The sequence below is a fragment of the Delphinus delphis genome, chromosome 8 (genome assembly GCF_949987515.2).
Source record: "Delphinus delphis chromosome 8, mDelDel1.2, whole genome shotgun sequence".
Taxonomy (NCBI): domain Eukaryota; kingdom Metazoa; phylum Chordata; class Mammalia; order Artiodactyla; family Delphinidae; genus Delphinus; species Delphinus delphis.
The window spans coordinates 23544177-23571032 of record NC_082690.1 but is presented as its reverse complement, the minus strand read 5'-3'; the positions used below and the strand labels follow the sequence as shown (position 1 = coordinate 23571032).

General features: G+C 37.2%; 1 protein-coding gene across 1 annotated transcript in view; it reads right to left on the bottom strand.

Annotated features, from left to right (window-relative positions):
• ARHGAP20 (Rho GTPase activating protein 20) overlaps positions 1 to 26856 on the bottom strand; it is a 146294-nt gene that overhangs the window by 4316 nt on the left and 115122 nt on the right. Inside the window, exons 8-14 of the mRNA XM_060017181.1 lie at positions 25523 to 25589; positions 22983 to 23171; positions 10503 to 10681; positions 8951 to 9112; positions 4125 to 4234; positions 1525 to 1714; positions 234 to 348 (exon numbers count right to left, since the gene is read on the bottom strand). Coding sequence (XP_059873164.1) covers positions 234 to 348; positions 1525 to 1714; positions 4125 to 4234; positions 8951 to 9112; positions 10503 to 10681; positions 22983 to 23171; positions 25523 to 25589 — 1012 coding nt within the window. The remainder of the gene's footprint in view (positions 1 to 233; positions 349 to 1524; positions 1715 to 4124; positions 4235 to 8950; positions 9113 to 10502; positions 10682 to 22982; positions 23172 to 25522; positions 25590 to 26856) is intronic.

Genomic DNA, 26856 nt, shown 5'->3' with positions numbered 1-26856 from the left:
ACAACTTCTTGGAGTTTGGAACCTTGTGTTATACATTTCTTAACCACAGTGTTAACATACTCTGACCTATTAGCAGGCCTTCTAAGGAAGGAGCAGAAGTCCTAGGCCCACTAACCCAGGTGAGAGGCCCCTTCACCTGAGCTGCTGTGGGCTCCAGGATAACCACTGTCCCAGCTGATCTTCACAGATGTGTGTTTGTTTCCCACAAAAAACAATCCAATTATTCACAATACCTGAGGCATTCTCTCTAGTATCACATCTCACTGAAACCTCTCCCAAGAGGGAAGTGATTTCTTCTCCAAATATCCGACAGCAATTTTCAATCAGAAATTGTATAAGAAGAGAAACCTGTACAAAAAAGGGACAAAAATGAACTGCTACTTCTCATATAGCATGTCTATAAATCACATTTCATATATGAATCCTGATTCTAACAAAAGATGCAAAAGAATCCTGAGAAAAATTCATGTCTGCTTTAAAAGTATACAATACAGTTTCCTCTAACAAACTATAATACTTTCAAGAGTAGTTTGAGCATAGAAATTAACTTTAATCAGTGGACTAAAGTTATTATTTGTTATTATGTGTGGCCTTGGCTTAATGCTAACATTTTTATGCCAATAGTTCTGTCTTTAAAATTAGAGTAATTTTAAGTATTCTCTATAGGGCATTTGGGGTGAAGAAATAAACCTTCTCATTAAAATTCATGAAGCATCATTAGATGAACATTTATAAAATGCATTCCTTATGTAAAAGGCAGGTGTCATAAGCGTGGGAAGTAGGTAGGTATCCTCTGTGGATTTATTGTGAAGGAGAGAGACAGCTGGAGAGAAAACTTGCATTTTGCCTGACTAGTCTCTTCCCTTAGGCTCCCTAACTGGAGGTGCTTGGGGGAAGAGGTAAGATTTTACTAGGGAGCTTTGTGCCTCCATGGGATATACCGGAACCTTTACATAGTTTTCTTGCCCCAACAGCTGAGGCAAAGGAGCAGGCAGAATGTTGGGAGCAAGGGGAACCGATACCCCCACCCCTGTACTAACCACCAGGCCCTACACCAGTGTGATTTCAAGTAACTACTGTATGAACTATGTCGATATTATCAACACCTCCATGTTTTAGATGAGGAAACTGTGGATCAATGTAACTAATTTTGCCCAAGATTGTACATCTGGCAAGTGGTAGGGCTGAGAATCCAACCCTGACCTGTCAAATTCCAAAGTCCTTATTTCTTTTTAAAATCATATCAACTGCTTTCTTATCACTCTATGGTTTAAGTCAGTCAGTCATAGTTGGTTTTCCTCCTGAAAGGAAAAAGGGAAGTAATCCAACTGCTATCACTTTTTTGCTCAAGAAATCACCTTTCTACAGTCTACCAGGATAGGATAAAACACTCAATGAACTCAAATTTATAAGGGTATGTACTGAAGTTATTTAAGAAAATATCTTTCAGAATTAATACCCTGAATGTTAGGTTCAAAATGGGGACTTGGTCCCTCACAGCATAAAAATGAAAAACTTCATTACCTTTTTTGTAAATTCGTTTTCTAGTTCTGGACTGGAGGAAGTAGGAGGCCAAAGAATGCTTGGAGCGATGCACACTGCTAAATTAAATGCAGTCATCTGATTGGATGAGGAATGTTGCTCAATGTTGTATAATACCCCAAAAAGATACCTTAGGAGAATAACATTGGCTCTTGGAAGCTGGTCTAATAGCCTAAAGACAGAAAAATGCACTCTTTAAGCAAACATTTCATAGAAAACTTGTATAGCCAGGCAGCCCTTGCTTGTCACAATTGAGATGTACAGGAAAGTGTGTTAACATGGTACATGCAAAGTGAGGACTGCCTGTACATAGGAGAGAAAGTGAGCACTGGAGATTTATTTATTTATTTTGTACACTGCCTTCACAATCCAATGAAAATGTGAAAGAATGCAGAAAAATGGTTCATAAAAAAATGCTGCCTGAAATATTTACCTGAAACTGGTACAATGTGTCTTATGCAAATCCTGTAACATTCCAGAATATTCTCAACCAATACCCCAAAAAACTTTCTGATGAAATTAAACAGTTATACTTAATATGCTCCTTTACTTCCAAGTGGCAACACAAGGATTCTGTCTCTTGGTAAAAACCCAAACTTCAGCTACGAAGACTCCCGGGTCCATTCTGAGAGCTTATGCTTATGCTCTGCTCCCACAGCTTCCGAGATCAGTTTTGTCCCACATCTCTTTATCTCACTGGTGTTACTTTCACACATAAGTCAAGCTTACGATAGTATTTTTCCTACTGTTCCTATTTTGTAATTGATAAGGAATTTTAAATGAACATTCACTAAAAATGATTTTTACTACCATACAGAAAACATATGTTGATAGTCATGCTTGTTGCTTTTTTCCAGCAAGAATCTGTAACCTGGGGTTACACTGGGTAATCTGACTCCTGTTGCATAAACAGCAGAGAGGTGTTTTTTCGGCACTATGGACTGACAATGAGTACAGTTTTGTAGGGACAAGTTATGAAAGATACTTAAATGGACCAAAAGATTACTGAATGTATTCAATGCAAAGTGAGGCACTGTCTACCATACTCTAGGGCAGTGGTCCCCAACCTTTTTGGCACCGGGGACCGGTTTCATGGACAACAATTTTTTCATGGACAGTGGGGTTGGGGGGATGGTTCAGCCGGTAATGTGAGCGATGGGGTGCTATGCGGAGAAGCAGAAGAAGCTTCGCTCGCTTACCCGCCGCGCACTTACCTCCTGCTGTGCGGCCTGGTTCCTCACAGGCCGCAGACTGGTACTGGTCCATGGCCCAGGGGTTGGGGACCCCTGCTCTAGGGTATCTGATTCTATGGGGGCCCTAAACCTTTGAGTTATTTTACAACTCTGTAAACTGTAGATTACTGACAGCAGTGCACTTAACACTTGTCCATAGACTGGAAAATTCTGTCTGGTGGAGAGATAAATGGTTTATTTGTACATACACCCCCGTGCCCCAGTAGTAAAAGTCAGTTTTGCATCTACCTGTAAATTCATTTCAGCATTTCTGAGTTAACTATGTAAGTTGTGGTATTGATAGTTTGAAATCTCCTTTGAACTAGCAGTAATATCTTACTAGTTCTCTCATTAATTAATGTTTTAAATAAAATCTTTCACATGTGTTAATTCTGTATTTGTATGAAAGCCATAAGTCTACCCTCTTTAAAAAAAAAATCACCCATTTAACAGTTTGTAGAATATAAAGTTTTAGACAATGAGCAACAAAATACAAAATCTGATGTTCACTACCTCTGAATGGTTTCCACCAAACCTTAATGGATGCAGAGATAGAATTTTGTTACATGGCTTTGATTCTGGTGTCTACAACAGTTATACTATTTTCTTCTACTGATAAAAGGTGTCTATCAATAGCAGTGTGTAGATAATAATTTGTATTTGAAAGCTGCTCAAGAAAAACCTGTACTAAACAAGCATAGGCAAATAAATGATATTGGGATTCTTGGGTTTTCAGAGAGCTGGAAGTATTGCTTTTCTTATAATGCAGGAAATATTCAGGAATCAGGATGGTGAGTCCTGCCAGCAACTTACCTTTGCATGAGTACAGACAATGCATTCTTTGCATGAATACAGACAATACACTTTTCTCTCTGTAGTATTCCCACATACACTTCTCCATATATCTCTTTCACTGATTATACTACACTGTTATTCTTTGTTTCATCTATTCTATCTATTCGACTAGACTTAGTTCCTTGAGGGGAAGGAATTTTCTCTATGTGAATTCAGTTGCTAAGTGAAGTATATAAGGAATTGTCTGGTTAGTTAAATATTTACCAAAACTAAGATCATAAATTGTAGATTGGGTCTACTGTGTTAGCTATTGGTCTAATGGGTTTCAGCTCCTATCAGATTCAGATATACAGAAGGTGTACAATGGTAGAGTATTCCACGTTAATAAGGTTAGGGGAAAAAAACAATAAAAATGACAGTAGCTAGCATAAATCTATTTTTAAACTGGTCCTCATGGATTTGACTTTGATAGTCATATTACATTAATAGACAAACTTATAAAATATAAGTTTTTTAAAAAGTATTTTTGAGAAATGACCAAATTAGAATAATTACCTTTGAACTGCATTTATTTTCTCTTCATCATTTCCTTGATCCATTACACAGACCCAATGATCATAGAGATCTGACGAAAAAGTACTTCCTGGAATATTTCGTAGAAAATCCTTATATAGAGGGAAAAATAAATATTTTAAATTGTTATTCTCATGCTAATTATATATGAGAGATATTACAAAGAAGACACGTTATTGGAAAGTACAGTTAAGGTGTCCCTTCTTTGGAATACACAGAGCTCTGTGCTAGCCCTTCAATGATGTGCACACATAGAAATGCATGCTTTGATATTTTTCTAACAAAAACCAGAGGGAAATTGGATTCTGGACTATAGTGGTAAAGATAATGGACAACCCGTTTGGGATGAAACCTCCTGTGTGTGTACATTTTAGCAAATTAGTATAACACAGCAGGGTCTGGCAAACCATCCTAAATCCTTTTTATTTCACTAGTTAAAAGAAATGCATGAAGATATTTGTGAGATTCATAATGTGGTAATCAGTCATCCAATCATTCTATACATATTTATTCATATATTCCAGGCATTGTTTAAGGTGCTAGGGATAGAGTAGTAAATAAAACCAAGTCCCTGTTATTTTAGAACTTTATATTCCAGTGGCATTGGTGAATAATTCCATCCAGAGGTACTTAGAATTTCTCCTTATATTCCCCATAGAAGGGCTCTCATGTATCATGGGGAGAAAGCACTCCAGGCTATGACTGGGCTCTGGGAGCCTAGGACAGCACCCCATGCCTAATGCACATTAAATAATATGTCCCTGGGGGCTTCCCTTCCCTGGTGGCGCTGTGGTTGGGAGTCCGCCTGCCAATGCAGGGGACACGGGTTCGTGCCCGGGTCCGGGAGGATCCCATATGCCACGGGGCGGCTGGGTCCGTGAGCCATGGCCGCTGAGCCTGCGCGTCTGGAGCCTGTGCTCCGCAACAGGAGAGGCCACAACAGTGAGAGGCCCGTGTACCGCAAAAAAAAAAAAAAAAAAAAAAAAAAAAAAAAATGTCCCTGGTACATTATCCTGTCTGGCCTTTGAGAGCCTTTTATTTTGAGGCCACTGGCAGGGCTAGGTGTGGTGAAACCAGACTATGACACAAGTAGAATATAATCAATGGAGTTTGTTGTTTGACATATGTTAATAAAAAGCTTAAAAATGAACTAATTTTGGTCCTCGTCCTATGTTCCTTTCTGATCTAGGCCAACTCTCTCTGCTGCTTTTGGCATGGTTCTAACAAGCCAAGCTTGCAAAGTCTGATCTCCACCTTAGTAAACTTCAGGCAGACAAAACTCAATTTCATATCTAAGCACTGTACCCATGGTTGACTATCCTCTTGAAAGTTCCTGCCTACAACATGGAGATAGGTGAAAGTCTGCAATTGAATAATTTTAATCCTTGCTGGAAAATCGAATCAGCAACTTCATCTATGTGCTTTAAAACAGCAATGCACAACTTGTTGCTTATATGTCATGTTTTTATTACTAAGATGGAAGCTGTGATACCTAAGTGTTGCAGTTAGCTAATTAGGTGAGCATGTCCCCCGCTAGCTTATTAGCTCCTTCAGGGCAGGATCAGACCCTCACCTTCTACATCATACACCTTAATGCCAAGCACAGTCCCAGACATAGTCGAGGTCATTACTGAAGTGTTGCTATTTGTCATATGGTCAAATATTAGTGAAGGACAAGGGAAGGTCAACTAACTATAACTGAGATTCTAAAATAATTTTTATAAACCTCTTTGTAGTCATGTTACCTATTATTATACATTTGTTTTAGAGTAGTTAACAAGTAGGAAGATGACTGATACAAAGTCTTTCTCTGTTCTATTATATTTTTCAGCAGAAATGTACCTGGATACTTGTGATTCAGATGTGTCATCACAAAAGTTACCTCTTTCTTTTGGGTAAAGCTACCGAATTTTCACAATTTCAGACTAATTTTAGTTGCTGCACCTACTTTAAAAGTCAGAGTCAGAAGAGCCAAAATCTGTTATTTCAAATTGGGGCAGTGACAATGCCTCTCTTTTTAAATCTAAGTGGAAAAAATACTTATGATCTGTTTTGAAGAAAAACATCATTAAATCTTAAAACTTACACTTGAAAGATAATAACTTGTAACATCTCAATGAACTCTCCACAGCTGGAATAACAAGTTGTGAAATAACAACCACCATCGGTCTGAGAAAGGATGTGAGAGCTGGTTCTGAATTACAATCACCAACTCTTAGCACTCAACGGAAAGCCTCCTCCCCTCCAAAACCAGAACCCAAGCCATCAGCAGAATGCCCATATTAATTTGAGACGAGATTCCTAGGATTAAAAATGAACTTTTCCTCAAAGGTCTGATGGATCAAAATTACAGTATCTCAAGCAATTTTCTTCCAATTATAGTTTGAAGGTTAAGCTTATATTTAAACAAAACCAGTGTAAGCAAAACATTTAAAGGAAAACTTAAGTATCACTTCCAAATAGTCTTAAAAACAAGAAACAAAACAAAACAAAAGCTCAAAAACTTTCGGCAAAAAGTTTCCCTTTCCTGCAACCACTTGGAAGAAATGAGAGTAAAACACAGTTATATGATTATGAAACTTTAATTAGTTGAAACCCATCTAACCAGACTTTTCAATCATTTGGATTACTTTCTGTCTTTTGTTTATTCCTCTATAAGTACAATTTCTTCAATCTGAAATACAGTTTAACTCTTCTAGAACCATACTTCTTTGTAATAGCCTCTACAATTTAGTACAAAGTTTTAAGAAGCATAGTGCTGTGATGAATAGCATAGTAAGGAAAATTTTCTAAAACATAGGCTTTAACTTCTTAAATTAAGAGATGGGAGAAAGCCTAATTATATGAAAAAAAAATTCATCATGCATATATCTGCATGTATGTGGCTAAGCACACCATACATACTTTTATTATACTCCAGGATTGAAGGGTAATCACAAATCCTGTGTAAAATAAATTAGATGACCCTAGCTCCAATTCTCCAGTTCTTTTGAGTGATACTTTATTGTGAAAGTCCATGGCAGGGATTGTTTAAGAGCAGACATGGCTCTTTTACCAAGAGACATCTGATTGTTCATTAAGTCATGAAGTATGATTCTGTAAGCAACTGACCAGCAGTAGGGATATGGAAGAGTCTTCTTCACCATGTTTTCCTTAATTTGGTTTTTATGCTCCAGGCCCTGGGATGCAGGCTGGGGCACTGTCTCCACCCCTAGCTCTGGTGCATTCCAACCCTGCTGGGAGATGGGAGCCTGATGCTGGTCTGCAGAAGCTATTGCTGAGGCCAAAACCTCTGCTAAAAGCTGGTTTTGACTCTAGGTTTTCCAAAAATGTGAGGCATTTTCAAGAATGTGAGGAGGAAAACATTTTAGAAGTCTAACTCAACTGTGGATGTGAGTTAAGTAACCACAGGGGTGGGTTCTAGGGTTTTTTTTGCCATAAGTAAGCTTATCTGCCACAAGCATTTTTGCTGCAAAAACTTCTACCAAATAATGAATTGGCTGTAAGGCAATTCTACCATAAAAGGTAAAATAACAAAAAAATAAATGAGGAACATTAAAAAGGATATAATGAAACACGAGAATAACAAAATTAAAGACTTTATTGTGAAATGCAAAATATCTGAACGCATTTAAAATGTGTGTAGATTCATGGCAATACTGCGCAATTAACTGACATTATTTTGTGGGTTGTACTTAAGCACTTGTCTTCCAAGTCTTTCGTTCATAGTATTTTATACATTTTTTTTGCTTGTTGATTTGTCTCTTGTTCAGCATCACACTTTTTCTTTTTTTGCTAAAATTTCTTCCTTCATTAAGAGAGGCACCAGGTTTCAAATACTACGTACTAGGATGCATATTTGTGCCTGAGTGCTTGTGAAAGCCTTCCACACCATTGTATGTTTTTGGCATACTGTCATTTGTCCATTGAAAAATGTTCCTAAGTTCTAGGGGAAATGTGCGTTCATGCTATGCCTTCAAGGCCCTTGGCCTCCTTCACCTCCAATGTAGTGTGTTTCAAAATATGAAACCAACTCTTGGGACCAATCATCATCATCTGTCATGATTTTTATATTGTGTATGTCAAAACAAACTGTCAACCAGTTATTTTATTTTTTATGGTAAAGTTGACCTGTGGCCAATGAGTTATGTGGCAAAAATATTTGAAGCAAAGAAGCTTACTGTGAAATACCGGACACACATGGGATGAAGGGTGAGAATCTTTAAGAATGCCAAATGTGGTAAGGATTTCATAAAAGAAGGACTGGATGTTGGAGTCATTCCTACTCCAACTTTACTTTTAAAAGGCATTAGGGGGAGACTGTATAAATGAATGGAATTTTCAGTGGTCTCAGTGAGCAATTTTTTGTTTCAGTTGTTAGGCAAATGTTTGTTTACTCTGGTAAACTCTGTTCCAAAGTTTAATAAAAGTTTACTTTTGAAAATTTCGCCTTTATTAGGAAGATAGTGAGATTGTGAGAAAGTCATCAGGATGTTTACTTTGGTAAACATGCTGTGTGTTATGATTATTTTAAATTTTTATTTAATTTTTTTGCATGGGATTGGCAGATGTGAAGATGAGGAGAGTGCTGTGGGATGAAAAAATTTTAAAAAGCCTATCTGACATACCATATCATTAGCAGTGGCTTTTAAATGCCCATGTGACATTGTGAAGTGTTATTTAACACTTTTTAAGATTCTAATTCTATTATGGTCCTTTGCAGATCGGGATAATGTTATAGTGAGAGAAACCAGTTGTCTTTCTCCAGAGCTATGCTGTGGGGCGGATGAAGGGAGAACTTTCCCTACCTTTAAGACAGATGCTATCACGAAAATAGATTCACAGTCTAGTTGTACTTCAGCTCCAGAATTCAGTTTCTCTTTCAGCTCTCTGCAGGATTTCACATTGGCCGACTGTCTGAAGATGCCTTTTGTGAGGGGTCCTTTTTGGTTAAGAAAGAAAAGCATATCCTATGGGGAACAAGGGAAAAAAAATCAAAATGGCGCCTCATGCATAACAAGCAAGGGAACATATATTTGCCCTCTCCAGCTGCCAGAGACTAGGGTATAACAGGGGGAAGCCCTGAAGGATTGGGGCTAGATGGCCTCCTAGAGATTTAAAGTCAATTTGTTTTCTGCTATCTTTAAATCTCTTTCTCCTATTTATTCTTGCTATATTCAACATCTAAAACACTTTACTTTAAACGCTTGCTTTAATGAGACTGTCTTTTTTCAGTGAACCAACAGTCACTTCAAGGTACCTGTTAACTTGTCTCTCTCCTCCCTAACTACTCTTTCCCCATTATTCTCTAATACGGACTCTTTTCCCCTAATATGGAAATGCTCTTGCCAAATTCACTCTCCACTTGCTTGTCTTTCTTTTCATATGACTTTACATTTTATTCTACTTCCTGTATTTACTTCCTTCTTTTAAAATCAGCCTCCAAAATCACCTCTTCCAGAAAGTTTTCTTCATTCCATTCCATTCCATTCTGTTCAACCTTTCATTTTGCTTTCTTTCTTTCTGTGTGTCCTCTGCTTGCCATGTAGGAAGAGAATAGGTGTTGGAGACGAGCAACCCATGGGATCTGGAACCTAGCTATGACACATATTTATTGTGTGACCTTTGGTAAACTCAAGGGTTTTTTTTCCTTTAATTTGTAAAGTAGGAATGATGGTGATGATGATGATGATGAAGATGGTAACTACCCTCTAAATCTGTTGTGACGGATAAGCAATAAAGTGGCTAGACTAGTACAATAGATGCACAATACAGGAAAAAAGTGCCAGGCATCTAGCATAGTGCTTGGAGGATAGTGGACACTCAATAAATGTTGCTTAACAGTGATCATTTACTATATTAACCAGAGACAATAATACTCAGTGGCTTTCATTTGATCTCTTCTACATACAAAAGATAATTAAATGCCAGCAGATGTATCTTTATGCTTAAACACCTGGAATACAAATATAAGATTTAGTATAGAAATATAAGATTTGGTCTCTGTTGCTAAAGTGATTAAATGAGACTTTCTGAACAATGTAGGGTTCAAGAAAGGCTGTGGGAGGAATGTGAGGGCTAATGTGGATTCTCTTTCTACAAAGCAGATTCTAATTTATCTGAGCAGGTTTATGTGGCTTTTCCCTGAAACCAGTAGACTAAATCATCTCTCCCCATTATGTCTGCCTTATGACTCTGCAATAGCTTAATCAGATTTTTATTCTTTGAAGTAATAATAAAGATTCTCAGCCAGAGCCATGGGTGTCTATAATTTTCCATCTGGGGATAGATTTACCTCCCTGACCTCTCCTTTCCTAAACCTACTTTCCTGTTAGTGTTACAGGCCAAAATGAGACTTACCAAGACAGCTTTGGGCAGATTGTCGTTCTCACAGATATTTGGCAGAGAAACCCCAAAGAGCTGTCCTGGCACAGGAGATGTTGGTGACATGGGCAAGTTATCCAGGTGAGTGCTAGAGCCCCGCCAGAAGGCCCAGTTTATGATGGATCTTCTCCTTTTAAATGTCTTCTGACCTGAATCTAAGCAAGAAGTGAGATTATTAGGGAAAATAATTTAATTCACTTAATCTTATTTCTACAGTTCTCATTTTACAGTTCGTTCATTACTATGGCGCAGTAGTTTATAAATTAAGGAAGAATTAAACATTTGGGTTATTCGCCTAACTATCTTGGAGACATCACTGTGCTATTTAGTTAAGTTCTGGCACTAAATTTTCATAGGTAAAAGAAGGGATCCCTTACTGAACTATAACAAATTAAAGCAAAAGGGTTTCATACCAACACATATCCCATTTTGAAGTGGAGACTAAGCATACAAAGAAAGTTGAAGATTAAATTAGATCACAATTAAATAGTGAGAAAAAGAAAGGAAGAAGGAGAAAAGGAGAGAGGAGAGGAGAAGGAGAAGGAGGAAGAGGAGGAGGTAAACAAAGAGGAAGGAGAAGAAGAATTAGGGGAAGAAGAGTTGTCTCTATTAAGTTGCTCTCTAGAAACAAGAATGCTTTATTATCTGATGTTCCACTCTACTACTGAGGATAGAGATATAGGAAACTAGTGTTCTATATTCCCCCGCCTTTTTTCCAACTGCAAAGACTTTCATGTATCTTTTCGGTTCCTGACTTTAAAAAGCATGTTTAAGGAAGCATGGATGGATACAAACATGAGTGAGACTTGCCCTTGCCATGGTAAAGTTTACAATCTAATGGGGGAACAAGGCTGGTGATGGGGGGGTGAGGGAAAAGCAAGTATATTAATAAATAAAATGTCATAAGGGGGGAACAAAGCATCAAAGGTATTCAGAAGAACAATAAAGCACATCTATCTACCGATTAGGAGTGAGGGAGTGATCCTGGAGTCATGTGCATTTGATGTGAATTTTGAATGAACACGATTTCAATAGGTAGAGGATCTAGCACCACGACTTGCGTGAAGTTAACTACTCAATAAATCATTCTCAAACAGTAATTGAACTGAGGAGACATTTAGGTGGTAAAGATAGTATGAACAAAACAGGCAGAAGTAAGAAAGGTCAACAGTGAATCATGATTTTGTGAGATCATAATTCTAAGACATTTTTGATGTCAGCTGTATCTAATTTTAACATGAAAACTGATTGATTCGCACAGAATTTGATACTTAAAAAGACAGCTCATTAAGGTTCCTTTTGGACCTTTCTGCCGTGTGTGTCCTCTGGCCCTCAACACATACGCACAGGTAACAACTATAAACTCTGGACAAAATTAAAGAAAAATATAAAGGCCTACCTGAAGGCACTAAAGAGTAACCAAAAGAAGATAGACAGTGGAGGTAAAAGTCTAATGCTTGGAAGAAGGGAATGGCATGGCACTGGGTAAGTTTCCTATTTTTACAGCTTTCAGCCAGAGGACGGGCCCCAGGGTGTAGGGGTGACTAAAATTGGGAGAGAAATCTGCACTCTTACTGGCTTGAAAAAACTAGAGAATAGAGATGGAGGTAACCAGAGCAGCTGGGAAGTGAGGTGGGGGGAGCGAATCCAGAAAGGAGAAAACTGAATAGTGGGAGCCCCAAACATTGTGTATAAATCCTGCCCAAATCTCTGGCTGATGCCTGAAGCATGCACCTGTGTGGGGCAGATTCAAAACAACTTGCAGTTAAGGCTAACAGCGCTGAGATTTGAAAGGCCATAACTCCCAGGTGGCGACCACACAGGGTTAGACTCCATTTTCTCTAGGGACAGTGCATGGGATTAGTCAATACACTTCAGCTGTGTGGTCCTGACATGCAACCAAGATGCCAGAGATGACGTTCAGCTACTCAGCACTCCCTGACAATGGAACAATGAAGGAGATGATCTTTTCAGGGAGGACACGATCGGCAGTGTCAAATGCTCATTTCAAACAAGTGTTTTATACTGTTTATTTCCTTAGCGTAACCAACTTAAACCAAATACTAAAAAAGCCAAATCGTGGGAGGATAATCAAATAAGTAACATTTTACTGAAAAGCCTTCAGACCATCATCCACCCTTGGCTTCCTCAGGATACAGTCAGTGCATCATTAATGTGCATACATCCAGGTGTAAAGGTCTTTGGTTCTGGAGTCAGGAGCCCACTTAGACTCCTGGCTCAAACACTAATTTGTGCACGTTACTTACCCTTTTTCTTCAATTCTAAAATGAGAACATTATCTACACCTCAAAGCCTTATTGAGAGGATTAAATAGGATAGTGTATGAAAAGTGCTACTTTGCTCAGGGCGTATAGGTCATAGCAATCTTGATTAAAGCTGCTAAGACACCAATCTCCTCTCCACAAAGAGGACCTCCTCCCCACACCCTTTCTCCATCTGTGTAACAGCCTTCAGGAAGTATGCAGACAGGAAGGAATACCAGACTCTGCTTAACTAAAGCACTTCCTTTCTGCCCTGACACTCCCAATCTCCACCATTTTAAAAAACAGAAAAGGAAACTGAACCTTATTCTTAAACCCAGAAGGGGGTTCCTGTAGGCCAGCAATGTCAATCTGTGCAAATGTTTGTTTAATATGTATCTTTATATATGTTGAGTAGTTGTACTCAGTCTGGTTTCCTCACATTTAATCTGGTTTCACTATTTCAAAACCAGATTTATTTGATTTTTTTAGCTTTCACACACTTCTTAGGAAGAATGCTCTATCATAAAGTTATATACCCAGCTATCTGATGAATGTAGACAGAGGATAAAGTAGAAATTGAGTTCTGTACTTTATTATAAATGCTTTCAGCTGCAGCCATGCCTTTTATTATATACAACAGTCAATTTTAGAGTTCATGTTCCCTTTGGGACTGAGAGAAAAAAAATTTCATTAAAGTTTACTTTCTTGCAGAGGTTTTAATGCATAGCTCTTACTTTCTAAATGTCAAAGGCTGATGAAAAAACATGCAATTGTTATAAAAAAGATTAGGATGATGTAAATGCAGAGCAAATGAGATTCATGTACATCCAGCTTTCCTAAACAATTCTGGCAAGATTCAAGCTAGAGTTTCTTCATGCTTAAATTATGGAACTGAATATTAAAAATTGTAATTCTTAAAAGTTTGTGCTTATAGATTATTAAAGAGTAATAAATAACCACAACAAAAACCCCTTAATTAGAAATTTTAGCAAGATGGTGATGTAGGAAGATCTTGAACTCACCTCCTTCCATGGATACACTGTATCTACAGCTATATATGGAACAATTTCCTCTGAATAACCCCTCAAAACTGGCGGAGAGACCCTGTTACATTGGGCAAATGAGAAGGAAACTACATCCTGTTACATTGGGCAAATGAGAAGGAAACTACATCCAAGTGGGTAGAAAAGGCTGAGACACTATCTCACCATAAACCCCACCCCTCGTGCAATGGCCCATAGTCAGGAAGAAACTCAAAACCCAGAGCTTCCCCAGAAGGAGTGAAGGGTTCATACCCCACATAGGTCACCCCAACTTTTAAGATCTGGCATCTGAGGGATGAGCTCCCAAAACATCTCACTTTGAAGACCAACATGTCTCATGCCATGAGACATGTGGGGCTTTGTGGAACTGAGGGAGGGTTCCTTTTTTTAAATTTTTAAAATTTATTTTATTTTTGGCTGCACTGGGTCTTTGTTGCTGTGTGCAGGCTTTTCTCTAGCTGTGGAGAGTGGGGGCTACTGCTGTGCACGGGCTTCTCACTGCAGTGGCTTCTCTTGTTGCGGAGCATGGGCTCTAGGTGCACGGGCTCAGTAGTTGTGGCGCGTGGGCTCTAGAGCACAGGCTCAGTAGTTGTGGTGCATGGGCTTAGTTGCTCCGTGGCATGTGGGATCTTCCTGGTCTAGGGCTTGAACCTGTGTCCCCTGCACTGGCAGGTGGATTCTTAACCACTGCGCCACCAGCGAAACCCTGAGGGAGGGTTCTTAAAGGGCTTACGCCCAGGCTCACCCACCCCAGAGCTCAGTCCACAAGCAGCCCTTTGAAAAGCACCCAGACTTCATGTGAAAGAGTTTCATTTACTAATTTTAAAGCATTGGTCTAAGGGGCAGGGGTCTGCTGGGATACTCCCCAGGGCAGAGGCTGGTGGACACTATCTTCCTACTCTCCTCTGTACTGCTAAAGCCTGCAGGCACCATCTTTTTCCCCCCCTTTCTGGTGTGTGTCATCTTTTACTTTTTCTTCTTTCTTTCCTTTTCCTCCCGTCCTCTTTTTCTTTCTCTTCTTTTCCTTTTTTCAGTGGATGCCACCTTTGTACTCCCCCTCTGCCCCGCTTCAGCTAGTGGGCACCATTTTTGTGCTTTCCCTCCGCTGTGCTCCAGAGTGTCTCTATCTCCTGGAGGGGAGGCTCTACACACCTCTGGTGCACTGGTTTTTACATTTGGTGACACAGTTTTTGCAGCTGTCACCCAGGGAATGCCCCTTGATCACCTGACCAGGGGGGCTTGCATTCCTGGGTCCCACAGGACTGTAACAATTATAGAGACAGTTCTTAGAAGACTACCATCCCTAGGATATTGCACAGACAGCAGACTGAAACACACCCCCAGTCTTTTTGTAAAAGTGGCCAATTTGCTCATCCAGGAACTTCAGCCCTGGGGGCAGGCTTCAGGTTTGGCACACACCTAGAGGTTATGGAGGTGCTCTCAAAGAAGGTACCCAAGGGACACCATCTTTTCACTCCCCTATGCATGACTACAGAACAGTGGTATCTCCCAGAAAGGAGTTTATACACCCACTTGGAGTCCCAATTTTTGTGACTGCTGCCAGGGGACACCTCCAGATGGCTTGGCTCTGGGGGCCAGCATGCTTATGCTTGCAGTCCTAGAGGACTGCATATATTTTCATTCTTGAAAAGCTGCTGCCTGAGGACCTGGTTTCCAATCAGCCTGAATAAAAGGTACTGACTGAGCTCTCTCCCCTTTGGGACACTGACTAATCTTGGTACATCCTCAACTACTGGGAGCTATTAAAAATAAAATAGGCTGCTTGGACAATTACAAAGGGTTGAGAGAAAACCAAGAGCTAGGGCAGGGTTGAATGAAAAGGTTCATCTCTTACACAAGGACAATGGTTCAAGACTGGAAGAGGTGGTTGTTTCATGTAATGCATAGAAACCAATATAGAATCAAGCAAAATGAAGAAATAGAGAAATATGTTCTAAATGAAAGCACAAGATAAAAGCTCAGGAAAAAAGTTAACGAAGTGGAGATAAGTAATTTACCTGATAAAAATTTCCAGCAATGGTCATAAAAATGCTCACTGAACTTGGGAGAAGAATGGATGAACACAGTGAGAACTTCAACAGAGACAGAAAATATAAGAAAGTTCCAAACAGAAGTCACAGAACTAAAGAATACCTGAATTGAAAAATACCCAGGGGGAGGGGTCAACAACAGATTGATGAGGCAGAAGAAATGATCAGTGAACCTGAGACAGGGCAAAGAAACTCACCCAATCAGAAAAGCAAAAAGAATGAAAAAAAGTGAAGATAGCTTAAATGGGACAACATCAAATGTATTAAACATCACATTATAGGGGTCCCAGTAAAAGAAAAAAGAGAAAGGGGAAGAAAACTTACTTGAAGAAATAATGGCTGAAAAGTGTTCTAACTTGGGGAAACAGAAATTCAGATCTAGGAAGCCCAGACAGTTTGAAATAGATGAACCCAGAGATCTATACTAAGACACATTATAATTAAAATGTCAAAAGGTAAAGGCAAGGAGAGAATCTTAAAAGCTACAAGAGAAAAACAACTTATTACGTATAAGGGAAACCCCATTAGACTATCAGCAGATTTTTCAGCAGAAATGTTAAAGGTCAGAAGGAAATGGCACAATATATTCCAAGTGCTGAAAGACAAAAATTTCCAACCAAGAATACTCTATCTAGCAAAGTTATCATTCAGAATTGAAGGAGAGATAGAGGTTTCCAGACCAGCAAAAGCTAAAGGAGTTCATCACCACTAAACCGGCCTTATAAGAGAAGTTAAAGGCACTTTTTTAAGCTGAAAAGAAAGGGTGCTAATTAATAATATATAAAAGTATAAATCTCACTGGTAAAGATAAATATATGGTAAAGGTAGTGAATTAATTACTTATAAAGCTAATATGAAGGTTAAAAGACAGAAATAGTAAAAAAAATAACTGTAACTACAATATTTAAGTAAGGGTAGACAAGATAAAAAGATGTAAAATGTGACATCAGAAAACAAAATGTTGAGGGGGGAGAATAAATATGTAGAGCTTTACAATGTGTTCAAACTTAAGTTGGTATCAACATAAAAATAATGTTACAAATATAAGTTGTTACATGTAAGCCTCATGGTAACCAACAAGCAAAAACCTAAAGTAGATACACAAAAGAGAATAACAAAGGAACCTAAGCATATCACTAAAGTTATCAAACCACAAAGGAAGAAAGCAAGAGGAGAAGAAGTGAACAGAGGAACCACAAAACAGCCAGAAAACAACAGAAATGGCAATAACATATCTATCAATAATTACTTTAAATATAAGTGGAGTTATTTCGCCAATCAAAAGACAGAGAGGGACTGAAAGGATAAAAAAACAAGACTCATCTACATGCTGCCTACAAGAGACTCACTTCAGACCTAAGAACATTCACAGACTGAAAATGAAAGGATGGGAAAAGATATTTCATGAAAATGGAAACCAAAAGAAAACTGGAGTAGCTATATTTATATCAGACAAAATAAACTTTAAAACAAAGACTGTAATAACAGACAAAGAAGGGTATTACATAATGATGTCAATCCAACAACAGGATATAACATTTGAAAATATTTATGCACCCAATGTAGGAGCACCTAAACATATAAAGCAAATGTTAACAGACCTAAAGGTAGAAATAAACAGCAATAAATAATAGTAGGGGACTTTGATAACCCATTTACATAAATGGATAGATCATTCAGACAGAAAACAGTAAGAAAACATCGGCCTTAAATGACAAGTTAAATCAGATGAACTTAAGGTATACATACACACATGCAAAACATTCCATCCAAAAGCAATAGAACATACATTTTTCTCAAATGCACATGGAACATTCTCCAGGATAGATCATATGTTAGGCCACAAAACAAGTCTTAACAAATTTAAGAAGGCTGAAATCATATCAAACATTTCTTCTAACCACAATGGTATGAAACTAGAAATCAATTACACGAGAAAACTGGAATATTCACAAATATGTGGAGATTAAACAACATGCTACCGTTAACAACCTATGGGTCAATGAAAGAATCAAAAGTGAAATAGAAAAATACCTTGAGACAAATGAAAATATTATATACAAAACTTATGGATGCAGCAGAAGTTCTAAGAGAGAAGTTCATATCAATAAATGCCTACTTCAAGAAACAAAAAAACTCAAGTACACAACTTAACTTTACATCTCAAGGAACTAAAAGAACAAACTAAGCCAAAGTTACTAGAAGGAAGGAAATAACAAATATTAGAGCACCAGTAAATGAAATAGAGACTAAAAGACAGTAGAAGAGATCAATGAAACTAAGAGCTGGTTCTTTGAAAAAATGAACAAAATTGATAAACCTTTAGCCAGACTCAATAAGAAAGAGCTAAAATAAATAAAATCAGAAATAAAAGAGATGTTACAACTGATACCACAGAAATATACAGGATCATAAGAGACTACTACGAACAATTATATGCCAACAAATTGGACAACCTAGAAGAAATGGATAAATTCTTAGAAACATACAAACTTCCAAGACTGAATATGAAGCCACAGAAAATCTGAACAGATTGATTATTGATAGGGAGACTGAATCAGTAATTTATAAACTCCCTATAAACAAAAGTCCAGGACCTGACAGCTTCACTGGTAAATTCTACCAAACATTCAAAGAAGAATTAATACCAATGCTTCTCGAAGTCTTCCAAAAAACAGATTCCAAAGTCATTTTACAAGGTCAGCATTACTCTGATACCAAACCAGACAAGGAAACCACAAGAAAAGAAAATTATAGGCCAGTAACTCTGATGAACATATAGGCAAAAATTCTCAACAGAACATCATCAAACTGAATTCAACAATACATTAAAAGAATCATATGTCATGATCAAGTTGGATTTATTCTAGAGATACAAGGATGGTTCATATTCTGCAAATCAATCAACATGATACACTGCAATGACAAAAAAGAAGATAAAAATCATATGATCATTTCAATAGATAAAGAAAACACTTAACAAAATTCAACATTCATTTATGATTAAAAACTCTCAAGACAGTGGGAATAGAGGAAATGTAACCCAACATAATAAAGGTCATATATGACAGCTAACATCATACTCAATGGTGAAAAGTCAAAAGCTTTTCCTCTAAGATCAGAAACAAGACAAGGATGCCCACTCTCACCATTTTTATTCAACATAGTATTGGAAGTCCTAGCCAAAACAAGTAGGCAAGAAAAAGAAATAAAATGTATCCAAATTGGAAAGGAAAAAGTAAAACTGTCACTATTTGCAGATGACATAATACTATATACAGAAAACTCTAAAGACGTCACCAAAAAAACTTTTAGAACTGCTAAATGAATTCAGTCAATTTGCAAGATATAAGATCAATATATAGATATCTGCTGTGTTTCTATACACTGATAACAAACTATCAGAAAGAGAATTTAAGAAAATAAGCCCATTTATAATTACACCAAAAAGAATAAAATACCTAGGAATAAATTTAACCAAGAAGCTGAAAGACCTGTTCACTGAAAACTATAAGGCACTGATGAAAGAAATTGAAGAAGACACAAATAAATGGAAAGACATTCCATGCTCATGGATTGGGAGAATTAATATTGTTAAGATCTCCATACTATCCAAAGCAGTCGACAGACTCAGTGCAATCCCTATCAAAATTCCAATGGCAGTTTTCACAGTAATAGAACAATTCTAAAATTTGTATAGAACCACAAAAGACCCCAAACAGACAAAGTGATCTTGAGAAGGAAGAACAAAGCTGGAGGCATCATGCTTCCTAATTTCAAACTATATTATAAAGCTATAGTGATCAAAACAGTATGATATTGGCATAAAAACAGATACACAGATCAATGGAACAGAATAGAGAGCCCAGAAATAAACACATGCACTTATGGTCAATTAATTTATGACAAAGGAGCCAAGAACATACAATGAGGAGAGTATAGTTTCTTCAATAAGTGGTATTGGGAAAACTGGACAGCAACATGCAAAACATGTAACTGGACCACACATACAAAAAAATTAACTCAAAATGGATCAAGACTTGAATGTAAGAACTGAAATTATAAAACTCCTAGAAGGAAACATGAGAGTAAGCTACTTGCCACTGGTCTTGGCAATGATTTTTTGGATTTTACACCAAAAACAAAGGCAACAAAAGCAAAAATAAACAAAAGACTACATCAAACTAAAAAGCCCCTGCATAGCAAAGGAACCCATCAACAAAATAGAAAATCAATTTACTGAATGGGGGAAAATATTTGCAAATCATGTATCTGATAAGGGGTTAACATCCAAAATATATAAAGAACTCATACAACTCAATAGCCAAAAACCAAACAACCTGATTAAAAAAATGGGCAGAGGACCTGAAAAGACATTTTTCCAAAGAGGAAATGCAGATGGCCAATAGGCATTTGAAAAGATTCTCAACATCACTAATCATTAGGGAAATGCAAATCAAAACCACAATGAGATATCAACTCACACCTGTTAGAATGGCTATTATCAAAATGACAAAAAATGACAAGTGTTGGTGAAGATGTGGAGAAAGGGAAACCTCATGTGCACTGTTGATGGGAATGTAATTTGGTGCAGCCACTATGGAAAACAGTATGGAGGTTCCTCAAAAAACTAAAAATAGTACAACCATAGGATGCAGCATTTCCATTTCTGGGTAATTATCTGAAGAAAACGAAAACACTAATCTGACATTTAAGACATTTAATGGACAAGTAATGTCAAGCTACTTTTACCCTTCTCCTCCTGTCTAAAGTTAAAACAAGAAGCGAGATCTCCATTTCCATAAAAACTTATAGCAGATGTATTTCCTGGGCTCAAACTACAGTTCCAGCAGTATTTACCAACCTTAATGCAAGTGAAAGGAATTTTCTGTGTTTCAAAATCATTCGTGCAACTGAACTGTGCAAAAAGAAATTTCCATATTCCAAAATCCTTTAACTTCCACCTAACCTTCAATTGGAAGTGATTAATTTGCAATGAAACGACATGCCAAAAGGTAAATATCAAAGGAGGAATCTAACAAAATTCTACAAATGCCTCCAAAGAGAGGAATATGCTCAATTAAAATTATATGCTTGTAGAATGATATATTAGTATTTGGCAGTACCTATCTGTGTGAAAAGACATTTTCAAAGATCATGAAATATATAAAATCTCATTACAGATCAGAACATTTTGCATTCAATTATTATCATAGGAATACGAATTTTGAACCCCAATTAAGCAAAATGTTATTTCCGAAAAAGAATTCAATTCTTCTCATTAGTATATCTGTATTACATAAAACGGTACTCAATTACTACTACATATTGAACATCTTCGGTGAAAAATTTGTGGAAATTTGTTTTCTCTCGTTATGTAAGTACCTAGGTAATAGCCTCAATTTTGTCTGCTGACTTGCAAATTTTACTACCTGGTCCCTTACAGAGAAAGTCTGTTGATCCCTGATCTAAGTCAGTGGTTTCCAAAGCAGTTGTTCACCAAAATCCCCTGTATTAAAAAAATACAAAACTGCTTCATCTGTTAATTTTTTAGCTACACAGGTAGGTTGTCACCATTGGTCTATAGTTACTCCATCCCTGATCCCATTTATCATGAATCATCTTACAGCTGCAACCATTACTATCTTAACTTTTAACAGGGAAAAACAGAGGATTAATATGTAGAGGATGCCTACAATTTAATAAGCAGGTCATTGACAAAATTGGGTAAAACCCTTAGGATTTTTGATCTCTGATTATTTTGGTCCAATTAATTAAAATACATTTATTTTATTTTATTGACAAGGGACCCAGAGAAACAATTTTGAAAAACAGGAGTATAAAGGTAGAAGAGTAAAATATTATTCTCCTTAGCTTAATTATAAAGGCAACATTCCCTTTATATCTTTAATGAATACTAACAACAGACCTATTAATAAACTAATTCAACAAATATTTATTGGATGCTTTTTTATATATATTCAGACACTGTTCCAGGTGCTGGGAATATAGCAGTAAACAAAATAGACCAAACTCTCTGCCTCACATTTTAGTGGATGGAAAACTATAACATCTCTATAATACCCCTCCCGAATGGTCCAAAGATGTGAGTAAATAGCCTTAGGGTTCAAAACCTCAATTTACCACTATAGGAGAGAGGAGGACTAGTGCAAATGTAAGATAAGTTTTTATAGCTGGTGTTAGCAAGATTAGGGAGTCTTGATCAATGACTTCAATAAAGGACAAAGTGTGAGGCTAGGTCATCAACAGAAAGTGACAGGGTTGGACATGCATGTGTGGGGCGATGAGTATAAAACAATGGCCACTGTTCAGTGGGTCCCCCAGTTTGTTCAAATTGACATAAGCAGCTACAAAAATTCAGCATCAATTTTCTACTACCCCACTCACACTTTTTGGTGTGATATATTTTCTTCTATTTTCTACACAATCTATTCTCAGACTGAGGGCATAAAGCTCAAACGGGTTAGGGTAATTAATGATGGTCCTCCTATGTTGAATATCACTTTTATCATTCTGGAGTCTTTATTATGGTGTGGGTAAGGGATGGTTACATTCACAGGGATCAGAATAGATTAGTAGACAAAGGAGAGATTTCTGTGGAAATCGTCTTAATCTTAACATACTTACCAGTACCAGGATCCAGGTAGGGCATCAGTCTCCTGACACCCATCACTGACAGCCTCCTTTTTACAATGTGACCATTTAGGGGGAACACACAATGCAATGTATTACAGTACAAAGAAATCATTGAAGCACCTGCAGCACTGCCTGGTGCCTTTGACTCTGCAGTGGGCATAGGTTAAAGGGGAAAGAATAGTGAAGAAAGAAGGAACAGACTCTACTGCAGTCAGTAACTGCTGATTATAAGTCAGTCACTCCTACTGCTGATTTATAAAACCATCTTCTAAAACTCCATCTTTCCTTTCAAAACACTTAGCAAATTCAAAAGAAAAAATACTTCATCTGGCTGGAAGTTTGGGTCTTTGTCTGTACAAAGGCAAAGAACTTTGAAAACTTTGCTTTCAGGAATGAAAAGTTTTGCTAAAAAAAGGCTCTATGAGAGAGGAGAAAACTCACCACTCAGCTGCTGGGCCACAGCCAGGCGGCTGGGCTTCAGGATGAACTGGCATTGCATCTCTCGGGGCAGCTGTTCCATGAGGAAGGGCTCTTGGAAGTTGGAAGGTGTGGGGGAATCCTTTGATCCCTGCGTCAGGAGTGTAGTGTCTCGAAGATGGCTCATTTTAATTCCATAGGGATATTCATGCCCTACACAAGAGAAAAAATCTAAACATAGACTTTAGGCTGACTGACACCAAGAGCGTGTGTGCTACATACTGGAATGTACTGCAATTTGCTCCTGGGACTTTTGGTATAAAGAATCCTTTTTTTGACTTAATCATCACCATGCACACTCTTACAGTTGGAGACCAGTGCATAATGCAGCAGCCCAACCAGAGTAGTCTCTTTTTTTTTTGGAGAGGGGAGAAAAAAAAATCAAAGAGGAAAAAAAATCTTTAAAGAATATCTTGTTTGGGAATGCAGATTGTCTTTAAGTTGCATAATGTTGACTTTTCCTATGTTCACATCTGAGAGTATTTAAAGGTATTCTAGTTTCTCCTTTGACACTAACTATATCTGCAAATCTTCAGCCAATCCTTGACCTCTGATTTAAAATATTTACCCTACCTATCACACAGCATTATAAGGCTCAAATAAGTAAACATTAGTAGTTAATATTATTTAAATAATAAGGGCAGAAAACTACATATTTCAAGCATCACTATTATTACTATTATTCAACACAAGATATCTTTCTGAAAAAGACATTTTATACTGTTTACTAGTTATATAATTAGAGTTACTCAAGACTCATTAGGACTGGTTTGTTTGATTTACGCTTCCCTCCCACTACTGTCCTCTGAGGTTGTTATTCATAAGCAATAATTAGAAGGAAGACTGCAGGGTATCAGAAATAGAGACAAGATTCAAAAAGGAATTTTCAAACTAGAAAAACTAAAACCTGGACATCTGACTGCAACATGATGTTTTGCTCTTTAGTACTCTTAAGTAATTCTATTTTTTAAATTAATCCTCACGTACCATTATGCCATAGACTTAGTTTACATTTTAAAGAGGGTAAATTCTCTTCTATTCCTGATTTATCACTGAATGTAATTCAGTGAACTCTTCCATTTCCTTTCCATCTGGCATAGGCATACAATGTCAATGTTCCATTAACATCAAGTACTACAGCAACTTTCAGGGATTAAGGCAAAAAAAGGACTTCTACGACAGCAATAAAGCAAAATCAATTTATCAAAATAGCCAATAGCTAATCTACAACTGAAGTTTACAAGGCATGTTAAAATATGCAATGGAGAATTGTTGCTAAGTAACAATCATGTCCCGTGTCCCATGTATTTTTTTAGTGAGAGTTAGAAAAGAGCTTGAAGCTGTTTAAGTCTGAGAGTTACCATCTATATAGTTTTAATTAAATTAATATATTTTATTAAAACAATTATTTTATGTACTCATTCGGTTTTTAAACACAGCTTTAATTGTTGCTCATTGACTTTTACAAAAATGACAACATTAAGAAACTGGAAATGCAGTGAATTTTGTCCCCAGCCATGTGCACAATGACTTGCTTTACTTTCAGTCTGAGAATATACATTTCATAGAACAGTTTGGTTTTAGATTATTCAGATTATTTGAAACCTGAATTACACAGTAGTGATCTCACAGGTAAATGAAAGGATTCCATGAGATAACTCATATGATATGCTTTGCCCAATTCTGGCAGGATAGTAAGCATTTAAAAATTATTAACAGAAATCATCATCATCACCATCAATCATCAATGTCATCATCTCAAGATCTCCTACAGATACTGTCCCTTATTGTAATTGGCTTATTTCTGTTAACCACACTGAAGGGCCTCACTGATCAAGAATATTTTTTAGCTAAATGATTTAAATAAGGTGAAGATGTAACCTATTTACCAATAATTCTTCAAAACAAATGCTGGAAAATTTGGCTACAGAAGTAGCAAAGTAGTTAGTAAAGTAGTAGTTATTGCTAAGTTAGTCAGTGATGACTAAGAATCTAAATGGTTTAATTTCATTGTCTTTATGATGGCTAGGAAAGTGCTGGGCACAGGGCAGGTGTTAAATACTCACTGATATTGATAGATTGAGGCATGATTGGATTATAGATAGTCTTCCATAGAGACAAGTAGTAGGTAGGAAAGGGAACAGGGAACTCAAAAACTAAATATGAAAAATAAATATATAGGGAAAAAGGAATACCAATACATATTGCTTTATTTTGGAAAAAAAATTAAAAAGGTTGACAAGATAGTGCTTCTGTAAAGTGAAAAAAAAAGAAGAAAATTTACATTTCTCTTCCCAACTATACCATTAGCTTCTTGAATGAAGAGATATTATTTGTCTGGCACACAGGAAATATTTGATATTTATTAAATTAATATATGAATATTATAGAAGATTAATATTTAATAGTATTGAAATTTAGGACCATATGACCAATTCTCTGAGACATTTAGAATTATAATTAAAACACAATCAATCCTATCTTATATTTTCATAGAAACTTACCAATAAGTGGGTATGGTGCCTCTTCTTTGCCAGAATTGACCCATAACTGGTACTCTCTCTCAGAGCCCTTGGAGATAAAAGAATTAACAATAATTCTTTCACATTTGGTAAATGAATGAGGATACTTATTTTTTTGGCAATTTTATGTTTTGCAAAAAAGAAAGAACAGAGACAATATAAATGCTTTTCAGGTTCATGGGGGTGGATATGGCCTTTGAAGATGGCAGTGCTGATTCCTACAAACCATCTCTCCCTCTCTAATCCCCAACAGAGGACTAAGGAACCCTGCCCTTTTTCCCTAGGGATGACTAGGGATCCATGAACTGCAATAGAATCAGGCCCTCACTATTATGGGTAGCCCACAGAATATGAAATCATATATATGCCTTTTTACAAGTAAGCAGAAACTTCCTGGTTTTCTAAAAGGTAAATCTATCTTCTTCAGAGTCCTGCCTTCTGCTATCTCTAAACTTCTCAGAGAATATTGGACTTAATCTCCAACATGTCCCTGCGAAGACAACCTTGTTATCCAGAAAGCCACTACACTGCTGTGTCTGTGATGAAAAAGTAAAGTCTCAAAGGCTGATTATTAGCTTAGCTGCTTCTGAGCGGAAGAAGAATGACCAACGGGCTTTGAGGAGAGGAGACAGGTAGCTGGCACAATCCACACTGGCTTTATTTTGGGCAAGTCCAGGCCTAGGGACAGAAAGGACAAGAATTCTGTCTAGAGAATAGGCCCAGTTATGGGGAACAATGAAACTGTTCACTAGCAGAACTACAACCCAGCAATACTGAAACTCCCACTTGAAAGAAATAATACTAAATTATACAGACTTTGCTGTATCCTCTAGAAGATAAAGCAAAAATGTTTTAAATGAAATTACAACAGACTGATAATATTTAATATTCTTGCCTTTATCTTCTGATTAAAAATCAGGACCCTGACCTTATAATGGAGGGTCCTGGCTAGGAGATTACCCCTCCCAATACCCTCCCCTACTCTGTCACTTCCTTCACTATCCCCTAGTCAGAAAATTTGTATTGCAAACAGGAAGAGCAATCTAACAATGATCATTTTTTTTTTGGTAGTGTCTGAAAACACCTTAATAATCCCTTAGAACAGTACAACCAAACAGCCTCAATTCCTAACTATATTGAGCAGAAATATTTGTGGTATGATGAGATTGATCACTTTATCCAAAAGGAAAGCATAAATAAGAAAATGAGTCATGTCATTAATTAATCTCTCTTCCTTCCCTTAAACTACTCATTCTCTTCCAATGTATAATTATATAAGCTTAGAAATCAATGCAGAGGTGCCTGCTTTATTCAGT